The following is a 14,091-nucleotide window of genomic DNA, read 5'->3' on the forward strand; positions in this document are numbered from 1 at the left end:
TTCCAGTGAAATATATTTATGTTTGTGGTTGTAATGTGACAAAATATGGAAAAGTTCAAGGGGTATGAATACTTTTGCAAACCACTGTATGCACACTTTTCACCTGCCATGAGAATGTGCAGCAGCCACGCAAAGTTTTTCAGTCGACAGTTTTAACCCACAAAGTCATGAATCTGACCTGAATCCACAGAAATATGACTCTGTTGTGTGTTCTGGATGTAAGGAGCGTCTGAACACGGTGTTAGAATTTTTTTTAGTTGAGTTTTTATTGTTTAAACTGGAACGATCATGAAACTGAACCCCAGGACTGAAAATCATTTAACCTCAGACAAGAAAATAGATCAGTCTAAAAATGATCCAAAGAACCTCAGTCCAGTCTGTAAACTGTTTTTATATTTTTGTCACATCGTTGAAAACCTTTTGGGTCCCGGGCTGGAAAAACCTGACACATTACGTGCGGCATAAAATAAATAAATAAAATAAAGGCTGAAGAGAGGGAGCAAAATCGGATGCGAATGGTGGCTCACTGTACGGTAAGAATAATTATTTTTTCTGTGTGTAGTCTTCTGGCTGATGCTGAGTTGAGTTGAGTTGTGGCCGGGGCGCAGCAACTGCGCTTTGGGTAGATTCTCGCGCCAGGCGCGCGCACCCTCGCCAGCTGGGAAGGTGTTTATATGTGTTAACCCCTTTGGACGTTTACCTGTCTAATGAGCCTCAAAAATCTATATTTTTTGCTAAAAATCCGTAAGCTACCACTCATACCCGCGCGTGGGGGTGGGGTGGGGTGCGTGGAGATGGCAGTGCCTGCTGTAACGCAGGAGAAAAGGAGAGAGGAAAAGTGGATAACGGGATGTTTTTTTGTTTTTGTTTTTTGTTTTGTTTTGTTTTTTAACGTCCGTTCAACACCGTGTTCAACTAAATAGACAACAACTAACCAGACTTCAATATCACATTCGGGAGATGTCTGTAAATTTCAGGAAAATCTCAGGCTTTGGTTATCCCGTGCGAATGCGCCACATAAAATAATGACACCCCACTAATTATTTAGACAGTTTTCTCACGTATTCTCCATTTAATTAAAAATTTTCCTGCATCTAAAAATCATTTCTGATCYCACAGAGAGGACAATCTGAGGAGAATCTCACACGCTGGACACATTTACATCTATTTTACATAGTTAAATGGAGGCGTGTCAGGGGAGGTGTCTCGCATGCGCTCAGTTCCACGTTCATTGGGACGTATAAAGGAAAGGAGCGCAGGAACCTGCGTGCGCACGTTTTTATACATCTGAATATTTTGGTGCGGCGCACTTTTCTAAAATTGTCCGTACATCAATTTTTAGTGTGAAAGCTGCGCAATCCTTTATGCATGAGGCCCCTGCTTCCCAGACATCATCCTGGGAGTCACGGGAGGATCTGGAGGAGGACATGATCACCGTGAGGGCCTCCAATTCAGAGTTTCAGACCCTTGGGGATCAGAGGGACCCTCTCCAAACCTTCAAGATCAGGAGAGGAAACCCCTGTATCTGTATGGAAGGTATTGGTAGTTCAGAAAATTCCCTCAACAGTTCAGTTAGCTCTGACTCGGGGGTGGGGGGGGGGTGCCCGCTGAGAGCAATTATCATGGCAGCTTTGGCCAGGGTCTGTCTCGGCAATCAGACCAGCTGTTTGTGTGCCATGGTGTGAAGAAAAAGGGGCGAGCCCTGTCAAAACACAGGCTGTYGCATTGGGTTGTTGGTGCCATTGCGCTAGCTTATAAATTTGTGGGGGCTACTGCCCCCTCTGGGATTGTATGCCACTCTACCAGGAGTGTGTCTACATCCTGGGTGGCGATGAGGGGCGTGCCACTGGGAGACATCTGTGCGGCAGCGTCCTGGGCTACACCGTGAACATTTGCACATTTCTACTGCCTTAATGTGGGCCACGAGTCCAGACTTGCCGCAGCGATCCTGCCTCTGGCTTCCTCTACCTCCTAAGGTGGGTGAGTACTGCGTTCCTCGTGACATTGCTGGCATACTGTAAGTCATCCACTTTGTTTACTGCCACTGGCAGTCAGAAAGGAATGACACAGAACGGAAGTTACACTGTAACTAAGGTTCTGTGAATTCCTGGATGACTGGCAGTCACACTTGTCACTCGGAACCGACCGTAACCACCTGCGTGCTAATTATAGACGCATGCTCAGGTGAGCTACGTGTCACATACGCAACTTTGTTTACATTAAATCTCAACCTGCGCGGAGCTCGAGGGAACATATCCACTTTGTTTATTGCCACTGACAGTCATCCAGGAATTCACAGAACCTTAGTTAYAGAGTAACGTCCATTAGGTTTAAACAAACTGAATCTGGGTTTGGGTTTAGTTGTTTTAGTAAACAAAGACAGACATCTGAAGTTTTATTTCTTTAATAAAAGCTGGTAAAGATCTGGGGTTGGATTTATAAAACTGGCGTACGCACAATATGAGCTCAGAAACTTGCGTACGCCACTTTTCACGCCAAGTTTGTGATTTATAAAATCCAAACTTGACGTGAAAATGTGCGGTGCCTCATGCCAGCTCTGACCCATGCGTACGCTCATTTTGGAGACGTGAAACTGCGACACAGATGGTGAAGTGAGGAATTAGAGCCACACTGTGTAATGATCACTGTCAGATATTTAATTTCACTTCATCAGACTTAGATTTTTATTCAACTTTATCATCAACTTTCTTAACAGTAATATTTATGTTTCTGCTGCTGAGCCATGAGGACCTTTGAAATAAAAAAAACTTAAATCTTTAAATTTTAAATAAAAGCTCCCATGCGGAACTCCATTCATCTGCTTCCTCCTCAGACGACCCTGACCCACACAGACCCCTCCCTGACCCACAGACCCCTCCCCGACAAGAACAACAGGACAGCAAAAGTCACGCTTTGGATACACGCGCAGGGCGCATCCACCTCACCAGCGTGGATGTTATAAAACATCACATTTAAAGTCCGTATTTGTCACACGTGCGCRCGGGGGGATGCATGTGTGTGTGCGTGAGCGGGGCAGGGGTGTCTGCCGCGGATAACAGAGCAGGCAGGAGGGGGAGAGGACGAGGAGAAGAGCGGTGGACTTATTTCTAATTTTATCTGACGTAATTAATTTAATTTTTATTGTTTTTACTGTCCTGCAGGCTCTGAGGGAAAATCAATTTGAATTTGAGTATTTTTTTATAAAAATCGTTAGATTAATCTAAAGAAAAATGAGGGAAAAGCAGTGTCAATTACAGACATTCTGTTCACGTCAGCAGCTGTCAGTCAGCACCTGTCAACCTCCAGACGCACGACGGAGCGTGTCTGAACCAATCACTTTTGTTGGCATTGATCAGCTGACTGATTTAAATACATCTTAACATTCATGAGGTACTTTACATTGACTGTTTATGGTTGAATGTGGGCGTGTAGAGGGTAGAACCTGAGGTGTGGAAACTCTGAAACTCTGACGTGTGGCTGTGATTTATAAAGGAAATGTGCGCAGAAACATGCGTACGCACAGTTTTATAAATCAGAATTTATTGGGGCGTACGYCATTTCCGCCTTTTGGCCGTACGTTCACTTTTAGTATGGTTTCCACACAATCCTTTATAAATGAGAGCCCAGATGATGCAGAAAACATTAAAACTGAAAGATGGTGAAGTTCTACATGATTGTATTAATTAATATAACATAAAACTTCCTTTACTTTAAAGACTAAAATCCGCTTTAAACTATCAGATGGTATTTATGGAACTTTGTTCCTGTWCATTTGGTTTTCTGTGTTTATTAGTTTATAATATACTTTATCTGTTGTTTCTTCCCAGGCTGTTGGCTTTCTGTTGTGGATGGTCTGCTGGTCAGATGTGTTTTATACTTTCTGGGAAAGGAGTCGGATCAGCAGCATGTCAGCACCAGTCCACCTCATCAGTCCCACCTTACTGGGCCTCACCATGGTGAGACTTGCTCTGATCTGTAGAGCCAAGCTTACTTTTGGTCTGGTTACTGCCTTTTTATCACAAATTAAATTTTAGCTTTGTTTTTTTATTTATATATTGATTAAAATAATTAGACTTTAAGTGTCAGTAATATTTAATCATCATGTATTTTTAAATGTAGCTAGCAACTAGCTGTAACATTTGCTGTACTAATAACTTTGAAACACTGGGACCATCCTTTTTCTAGATGACTTCAGATGAAACCGTAGGATATAGATATGGACCAACAGTAATCAATTCCCCTGAGCTGTAAATGTTCTGAATGTGTTTCAGCTCTTCAGCACCCTGATCATCCAGTATGAACGACTGAAAGGAGCCCAGTCATCTGGAGTTATGCTGATCTTCTGGCTTCTGGCTCTGCTGTGTGCCACAGTCACCTTCAGGTCCAAGATCCTCCAGGCACTGGACCAAGTCAGTCTAACACGCAGTTTGAGACAGYTGTATCTGATGAAAAAGTTCAAAATACAGCCAGTATCTCACTAGGCTCTTTCTAATTGTGACTCAAACATCAGAGGAAATGTGCACACTTTTAGTTGCAGTCTGACTGAATTCTGTTTATGAACAGGACATATGAAACATGACACATATAAGACATGACTGATACAGGACAAATGAGACAAATAGGGATATACAGAAAATGTGAGACATATAGGAAACATGAGACATGCAGGACATAGGAAATCTGAGACATAGATGAAATGTAAGACATACATTATAGGATGTGATGTATGACACGTACATGACATATAAGACAGGACAGATAAATGAAATATAAGACACGAAACATACAGGAAATGAGACATATAGGACATATGAGATGCATAGGACTCATGAAACATACGGGATATATGATACATATATGAAATTAGACCAACACACCAAGGACAAAATTGTTGGTCCGCCTTGTTTAATGAAAGAAAAGCCCACAATGGTCACAGAAATAACTAGAATCTGACAAAAGTAATAACAAATAAAAATTCTATGAAAATGAACAAATGAAAGAGATAGCTTTTCAACCATGCTTCAACAGAATTTAAAAAAAAAAATTTAACTAATGAAACAGTTCTGGACAGAAATGATGGTACCTTTGAAAATAATGTGAAAAGGGTCATGTTAAATCAAGGTGTGTCCACTAATTATCATCACAGGTGTCTACAATCTTGTAATCAGTCAGTGGACCTGTATAATAGGACTACAGATACTCACTGTGCTGTTTGGTGACATGGTGTGTACCACACTCAACATGGACCAGAGGAAGTGAAGAAAAGAGTTGTTTCAGGAGATTAAAAAGAAAATTAGATAAGAATGTTAAAGGTTATAAGACCATCTCCAAGCAGCTTGATGCTCAGAGGGCAGCTAAGGGACAGGTGACGAGCCTCACAACCTCATAGAGGAGTCAGGGCCCGTATTAATCAAACTTCTTAGAATTACTCTTAAGAATGCTGTTAATAATGGACTTAAGTGTAAAAATATTCTGACTAAAAGTCATTTATCAAGCGTCTCAGTCTCTCTTTAAGCGAAGTGTAAGAGTAAATCAGTCTTAGAGCAGATTTACAACACTTTGCTTACACAAAGCTGATCCTGGGTGACGTTACAGACCCCCCCCTCGCATGGACCAATCACTGCATCAGATTTCATCTTCAAGAATATTCTGAGAAATGTCAAAATAAAACTATGAAAGATAAGTTCACATTTGATGCAAAAATGTCCATATGTGTCACGTACTGATTGTCATAAATTACATAAAATTTCCTAACTTACATCACGAATAAAGAAAATCGTGCGGATTATTTCAAAAACTGCAGCTTGAATGGTTTTTTTTTTATGTCTCAGAGCCTGAGGTAATGTTGAGCTTGCAGCTTCCTCCTCCTACTGCTCTCCACTAAACGGCCCACAGACAACACCCTCTTCACACACAGCTCCGTCATTATCTTCTTTGTCGCTTTTTCTCTATTTGCGCTACAGATTTTATGAAGTTTGAGTTAATGGAAGAAAACCTAATAAAAACGTTCAACTCCACATTCACCAGTGGGGGAGAATGAAAAATCAAGGCTCTTGACTACATCATCGTCTACTTTCACTCACCAGCTGATAGTTTAATATTTTCTCCAAAAGCTGCACAGAAATATTCACCTTGTAGTCCAACATTAAGTCACTGGTAATCTTTTTTTCTTCCCTTCTTTCTGTTGTATTGATGTCTAAACTTGTTTTCCACACCTCATTTTARTTCCTCTGTACATTATAACTGAGAATAACACTCAGGTGGGAGACCCTTGGATCACTTGGTACAGTTTCTGAGGTGGTGCAGAGTATTCTTGATGACACAGATGTGACCTCTGTCTTCTCCGTCCATCTTAGACCCTTAGTGGCAACTCTTAAACACTTAAGAGACCTCTGGAGTGGTCTTAAATATATGGCAGAGTAAGAGTGATTCGTAGACTGAAGAATTTTGATAACTTTCTTTTACACCTAAGTCTGAGAGTAGGAGGAAATCTAAGACATTTTCAGCACTTAAGTCTAAAATTCCACTCAAGAGTTTTGATAAATATGGGCCCCAGAGTCCAGGCTTTCAGGCTTCTGACACTTCCTTCTTGTTGGCCTCAGGATCATCTGAGGGTTCAACATTATTGCTGCACATCACTAGGCATTTTTCAGACCTGTTCAAAACTCAAGTTACAAGTACTCAAACAAACTGAGTAAGCCAATAAACATCACAAGATGTTGTGGCGACTCCAGCCTAATGGTTGTTCCCCAACTGGTCACAGCCCAGTGAGATCTTGCRTTACCCCTCTGCCTGCATGACTGATTCACCCAGAAACCATAGCTGCTCTGTTCAAAGATGTGATTTTTCAGTTCAGTTCTGTTCAGTTCAGCTTTATTCATATCCCGAAGGGAAATTGGTTTGCAGCAAGCAGCATACACACCAAAAACACCATCCTCAGACAGCATCACATTCATTCTATTAATACCCCACAATTTATAAACATTTACTTTAAAACTTTTACTTAAAAAAACATGCTCAAAAATGCAATAAAATCTTTTGTATTTTTTCTTCTTCATTTAGCCAGAGATGGTGTGTGTGTGGAGATCCACCACCTTCTACATGTACTATGTTCTGCTGCTGATTGCTCTGATCCTGTCCTCTCTCACCGATCGACCGCCGCTCTTCTCTCAGGCTGTTAAAGACCCGGTRAGACCACCACCCCCTCACCTCCACATGTTTAATCTTATGGTTTTCCATGTCTGTGATGTAGTACATCTAAAAAGTCTGAACCTCTCACCTCTGTCACTGACACTGACGGACTCCTCAGCAGCCTTGTGTGTTAAGTTTAACTGTGAGGACTTTGTGTGCAGAATCCATGTCCTGAGCCTGGAGTGTCTTTCCTCTCTAGAATAACCTTCTGGTGGATCACAAGGTGAGTGAACAATCAGATGTCTAAATTACCAATTCTGCTCCACCCTGCTGTCCTCATTTAGTGAAGATGGAGGTGTTCATAACAGCAATGTTTCACAAACCTGTAGAACATTTCATCGCTTTTTAAAGTGAGGTTCTGTAACAAAGTAGTAAAGAGCTAATATCCCACCTGTTCTATTTCGTGTAAGCTCCRCCCTCTAACGCTATCGCTGATGGGTATCCCTCTGCGCCTCGCACGCATTCTGAAAACCCAATAGTCCACGCCCCCGTCCCGTGGGGCCCCACCTCGGTCCTATAAAAGCCGGTTGGACCGATGTACATCTCCCTCGTTTTTCTTCAGCTTCGGCATTTGACATGTAACCATAGAAGACACCACATACATGTAAGTGCTACAGTATAATTCCTTTTATATCGATATGGAATTTGTGTCTGGCGCCACCAAGCTATGATCCGCGTAGCCATCCTTTCCAGGCTGCTCGGGGTTCGGTTTTCCCCTGCACGACCCGTTTTTACTCCGGTCTCCTTCCTCGGAGAAGGTTGATCGTGGTTAGCTAGCATATATTTTCCCGTGGGTGTTCCCACGGTGCGGTATTATGCTAAGCTRAGGCGCTGGACATCTTCGTGCTTCCACATGGACTCAAGGAGTATCGGTCCATGCAGGTTTTTATTCTTCGAAATGGTCTGAGTTATCTTCCTCTGTGGAGAGTGGACCGAGCTAGCCATGTTTTTTCCCGCCGGGGACACAGCAGTAAACTGGCTAAGTCAGTTAGCTACCTACTTCCTAGCCAGCTAAGTCGGGCGCTATCCCTTGCGTTGGACTTGGAGAAGTCCCAGCTTTCAAAGACGGGATACAAGTGAATTACCCCCGACTTTCGGAAGGACCCCTGTCCCCGCTTCACAGGGGAGAAGCTGGGGTCGGTTGTGCTGCTGCTTGGGGTAGCTTCAAGCCTTGGATGCGCTAATTAGCTTGACCAGACCATTCGAAGGCCGTTGCTAGTCTGCTACTATCACGGATGTGTTAGCCACTACTAGCTCGCTCGTTACACGGATGTGGTAGCTAGTAGTTAAGGCCTTCAGACGTCGACGCTTCCAACCAGGACTGGACTGGAAGCTTTTTCAGACCTTTTCGGATGATGCGCTTCTCATCTTCAGCATGGTCTGAGCTATCTTCCTCCGGGGATGGAGGCCCAGGCCAGCGGAGTTTCCCGCCGGAGATCACGGCGGCAAACTAGCTGAGCCAGTTAGCCACCTAGCTAAGCGAAGCAGGGCGCTGTGTCTACGTGTGTTGCGCCGAAATTGGACCCCGCTTTTCAGTGGAGAAGCTGGAGTAAGCGTGCTGCCGCTTGGTGTAGCTTCTAGTCATGGAGGTGCTATGTAGCTTGACCAGAGCAGTCGCAGACTGCTGCTAGCTGGCTCGTAACGCAAGATGTGTTAGCCGCTATTGGCTTGCTCACAACACGGAGCGGCGCTCCCAACCAGGACTGGACTGGGAGCTCATCCAGACCATTTAGCCAAGACGAGTTTTGCCCCTAGCATGGAGATGCTAGTTACAATGCTAGGGGTTGCTTACTCCAAGCTGAGAGCTTCGGTCTCATTCCACACGGACGTGACAAAAGTGGAGGGGGTGACCGTCTTCGGTTCCCGCCGGTCCCAGCACTGGAAACGTCGTCCTCCACGGTCTTCGCCGCTGAGGCGGTACGGTCTGCCGGAGGGTGACCTTTCTCTTGCAAGCAGTAGACCAGCAGCTAGGCCGACCGGTCCCGTCATCGTGCGGCACAGTCGGGTGCTGCAACCAACAACATCGCTCTCCAGGCCGTCAACTTTTCAAAAAAAAAAAAGAAGAAAGAAACAGCGGAGAGCGGGGCGCRACGGGACCTCAGCACAGAGGCCAGCACGAGTTTGAATCTCTGCGCTATTTAGGCYGGGTGTGCGTCCTGCATCATAGTTTGGAAGCAGGAGAAATGTGTATTTTTTGGTGATTGTGAGTGATCATCTTCCCATAAAGGGCTAACCCTTCAGACAAGTGTTCAGTGCAGTCAGGCCTCAGGGCGCTGTCTGTCTCACATGTTTTTGCCCCACTCTGGGTAAGAATATGCTCACTAGTCTTATGCCTAGCCGGCCTTTGGTCTTTACCATTACAGTCACACAACTTTCTCCTCTCCCACGGCTTTTTCACATTCTGTGGTTCGTTCCGCCCCTTGTGGTCATCGAACACACACACTCTCTCTTCTTCATCCCGCCGGCAAATGGCGGACGTAGGAGAAAACAGTCAATGTGAGCCACGTCACAAGCAGGGGTGCTTTGTTTCGCCCCCGTTGCAGCATGAACCTACCAATCACAGTGGCAAGATGAGCGCTGTGTCTGGCTCTGCTGATCTAGCTTGAACTCGTGCTCACTTACGGTCCCGGAGGTAGCCCCTCTCGGGTCATGTCAAAATCATCGTCGGCACGCAGGGCTCCCTGGAGCGCCTGCACGGGCCTTTCGAGCACAGCCCCCCATAGGTCACATGACTGAGCGTGACAGAGCTAGGCTCTGAGTGTATCGGTTGCTACGACAACTGCACAGCAACCTGTGCATGCGCGAGCTCTTTCAGAGCGCAGCATGGTCTGGGAACACTTGTCCCTTGGACAAGTGGATGAAGCACTTGGTAATACGGGCTACAGGCTACAGTTTGCAACTATGCCTCCCCGGTTTGGCAAGATCCTGGTGACCCTTCTATTGTCTCCTCAGCGGGATCTCGCTCTCCAAGTACAGCTTCAGTAACTCCTGAATGACGAAGTTCATTTCTAAGGTTCCCAGTGGGGACGAATTCAGGGGGTTTACTTCCAGTTTTTTCTTGTCCCCAAGAAAACAGAAGACCCGGTACCAGTACAACCAACTTCTTTTCGGTTACGCACCGACACCACGCCTTTTCTCCAGGCGTGTGGAGATGACGCTGCAGCCTCTGTGCTCAGCGGAAATGAGAATCCTGTTTAATCTGGACGACTTGCTTCTGTTGGCTCCATCCAGACAGGAAGCAGCGTCACAAATGGAGAAGCTGTCTGCACACTTGAGGATGCTGGGCTTCTCCATAGAATGGGAAAAAGAGTTCTCTCGTCCCGGTCTAACTCTTCACGTTTTTGGATGTGGATCTGAACTCGGTCACCATGACAGATCATCTTTTCCAACCAAAAAAAAAGGGTGGGGGGTCTTGCCTTCATTGCTAAGCACATGTCAGGCCCCGCAGGTCAGTGACAGCTCTAACCATCATGCTTTCTTGGGCATGATGACAGCGGCCCATGCGGTGGTTCCGCTCGGGCTGTTACACACGAGACGCCTGCAGCGGTGGTTCTCCCGGCTGAAGATCAATCCCTGACGTCACAAGCGCAGGATTGTATAAATGGTAAATGGTACTGAACTTATAGAGCGCTTTTCAAGTCCCTCCGGACCCCCAAAGCGCTTTACACTAACAGACATTCACCCATTCACAATCACATTCACACACTGATGATGGCAAACTACACTGTAGCCACAGCTGCCCTGGGGCACACTGACAGAGGTGGGGCTGCCATGCATCGGCGCCACCGGACCCTCTGACCACCATCAGTAGGCAAGGTGGGTGAAGTGTCTTGCCCAAGGACACAATGACTGAGACGGCTGGACGGGGGATCGAACCAATGACCTTCTGGTTCCAGGACGACTCCCCTAACCACTCCGCCACAGCCGCCTCATCAGTATAGATCCCCTCCTCAGTGGAGGTGGATCTGGGCCACTGGAGGAAACCGCACACACACTCACTGTCAGCAGGAGTCCCTCTGAGCAGAGCGTCACATCACGTGCCGGCCTCACCGACGCGTCACTGTCGGGGTGGGGGGGACATGCCTGTCCCAGACTGTGGGAGACCGCTGGTCTTCCACCCTGTTCCCCACATGGATGCTCTGGAATTCCTGACGGTGTGAAAAGTACTGGTGCTTTTCACTCATCTGGTCTAGGACCAGCTTGTTCTGGTCCATTCAAACAGCAGAGTGGCAACAGCTTCATCCACTGGGGGGGATGCGCTCTCGGCCGTTGCTGGACAMAGCCAGAGATCTTCTCTGAGCACACAACCACTTCCCACTTGCGCTCAATCCGAGCGAGTTACGTTCCAGGTGTGCTGGATAGGGGTGCGGATATCATGTCCAGGAGAGGTCCCCGGGGATGGGGACTGGACCCTGCAACATGACCATAATTATGCGAATCTGGGACAGATTCGGCAGGGGAAGTGGAMCTGTTTGCCAGCAGAGAGATGTAGAATGCATCTCTGTTTCTCTCTGAGYTCACGGGACGACCCTCCTCTGGAGGGGGCGCGTTGGCGCACCGTCCATGCCCGGACATGCTGCTTATGCCTTTCCACCTGTTCCTCTGATCCCACGTCTGCTGGATTGGATCAGAGAGGACTGGAGGCGGGTTGTTCTGATCGTTCTGAAGCGCACGGGAGCGCTTTGGTTCCCGGTCCTCCAGTCGTTGCTGTCAGAACTTCCGCTTCAGCTCCCTGGCAGGAGGACGCTCTTCTGCAAGCGGGGGGAGCGATCAGGAGTCTTTTTCCCAGCTGGGTCAGCCCCTGACCCCACCCACCCCAGCCACTTCCTGTTTCAACTCCTGCCATCTGGAAGAAGGTACAGGATCATCAGAGCCAGAACCACCAGACTCAAGAACAGCTTCTTTCCCCGTGCTGTTAAACTGGTGACCCCAGCCACTCCAGCCACAACCTGAACAATCATAGACTGTCCGTTGTCCACACCTAGTTCACTTCATACACACGATTGTGCATTTAATGTTTGTGTCTAATGTTTATGCATGTTATGTCTTGTCTTGTCTGCACTATGTCCTTTGTTACTGCACTGGAGATCTAGCTTAAAAGCATTTTGTTGCACTGTACAACCCTGTTTCAGTATAATGACAATAAATTGAATTGAATTGAATTGAACTGAATGTCATGTGATGCGCACGGCTCATATTAGATGCTCTCAGTGCCTGTTTGTTCATTACAGAGAGCAGTCTGTGRGTCAACCTCTGTCTCCTCAGAGACTGTCACATTGGTTCTGTGAGGCTATCTCTCAGGCTTACACTTCATCTGGACTGCAGCTTCCAGCTGTGCTGTCAGCTCATTCCATGAGGGGAATCTCCTCCTTCACTGCCTTATATAGTGGAATGTCAGTCCAGGACATTTGCTTTGCTGCGTCCTGGTCATCCACTTGTCCTTTCATTCGCTTTTACCTGCGGGATGTTTCAGGCTCCTCTCTGACTCACTCTGTTCTCAGGACTTTGTCRGAGTAGAAGATGGGTTGCCAGATAGGGTGGACAAGTGACGGATTTATATGTGAAATGATTTCACACACAGCACTTGGTCCTTTTTCCCTCACATCATTGGAATTATGTGATGGACTGGGGCAGACGCAGATGTTCACTGTGCGGGTCGGCTGCTGTCGCGGCCCCTGCTTGTGTAACATTTGGGGTTCTTGGGCGGAAGCTTCACGAGTCTGTCTAGCCGGTGAGGCGCAGACTACATCAGGCTCTGCCTCTATACCCATCAGCGATATCCTTAGAGGGCGGAGCTTACACGAAATAGAACATTGGTTACGTATTGTAACCTCAGATTCTATGAGTGTAAGCGCAGCCCTCTAAGAATCGGGGCCTCACCGGCTTCCGAAGCTGAAGAAAAAATAAGCTTTCGGGAGACGTACATCGGTCCAACCGGCTTTTATAAGACCGAGGTGGGGCCCTACGTGACGGGGGCGTGGACTATTGGTTTTTCAGAATGGGCGCGGAGGGATACCCATCAGCGATTAGAGGGCTGCGCTTACACTCATAGAATCTGGGGTTACAATAAGTAACCAACGTTTTAGATGGACTTTTGAATAACTTCTGTTTAAGATGTGACTGTGCAACAGTCTGGATGGAGCAAAGAGTAAAGTGGATGGTTGTTGTCCTTAAATGTCTTTCACCTACAGAGGTTAATCAGAACATTATTTTATATATGTACCTATACATGACCATCAGTTTCACTTTAACTCTGCACCTCTACAATAAACAGTTGTTCCTTTTGCTTTCCACAACATGACCTTATTAACAATATAGAAAATTAGTTTTACTTTTTAAAACATATTCAGAATCCACACCAAAGTGCATCGAATATAGATTATTATCCCCAGTTTTGATGTTTTTGTAACTTTTACACAAAATTCCAAATAAAAATCATTGAATTATCCTTTTTTTAACTTGCCTTTGGAAAACAAGTGGATCTTGTTTACTTTGTCTTGTTCCTAAAATATCTTTTAATTGGTTAGTTTCAACTTAAAGGGATCCCCGATTAGTTATAACATTAGACTTTATTTGATAAACGTATATTTTAACTGAAAAATAGACTGTTAAAATACTGTAGGATGTTCAGTTTTTATCATTTTTAAACTAAAGGTTTAAAAATATATTACACGGATGGGGCCATTTTACTTACATGCAAAGCATTCTGGGTAAATGATGATGTGGATAGGTCCTCGGTGCGAGGCTGCTAGCGAGCTATATCCACCTTGAAGGTAAATCTTGGACAATATCTGACGATTGGCTTTTTTAAACAGCCAATTTTGTGTTTTTCAGGCTTATATTTAAATACTATACCATAATAAAGTATCTACAGTATGTCACCTTTAGCTGTTATTAAAA

At 45.6% G+C, this 14,091-nt stretch overlaps 1 protein-coding gene across 1 annotated transcript in view; it reads left to right on the forward strand.

The window, feature by feature from the left end:
- abcc1 (ATP binding cassette subfamily C member 1 (ABCC1 blood group)) overlaps positions 1–14,091 on the forward strand; it is a 62,850-nt gene that overhangs the window by 7,853 nt on the left and 40,906 nt on the right. Inside the window, exons 3-6 of the mRNA XM_014020956.1 lie at positions 3,828–3,956; positions 4,272–4,409; positions 7,063–7,188; positions 7,353–7,414. Of these exons, the coding sequence (XP_013876410.1) occupies positions 3,828–3,956; positions 4,272–4,409; positions 7,063–7,188; positions 7,353–7,414 (455 nt within the window). The remainder of the gene's footprint in view (positions 1–3,827; positions 3,957–4,271; positions 4,410–7,062; positions 7,189–7,352; positions 7,415–14,091) is intronic.

The sequence above is a fragment of the Austrofundulus limnaeus genome, unplaced genomic scaffold (assembly GCF_001266775.1).
Source record: "Austrofundulus limnaeus strain Quisiro unplaced genomic scaffold, Austrofundulus_limnaeus-1.0 Scaffold274, whole genome shotgun sequence".
Taxonomy (NCBI): domain Eukaryota; kingdom Metazoa; phylum Chordata; class Actinopteri; order Cyprinodontiformes; family Rivulidae; genus Austrofundulus; species Austrofundulus limnaeus.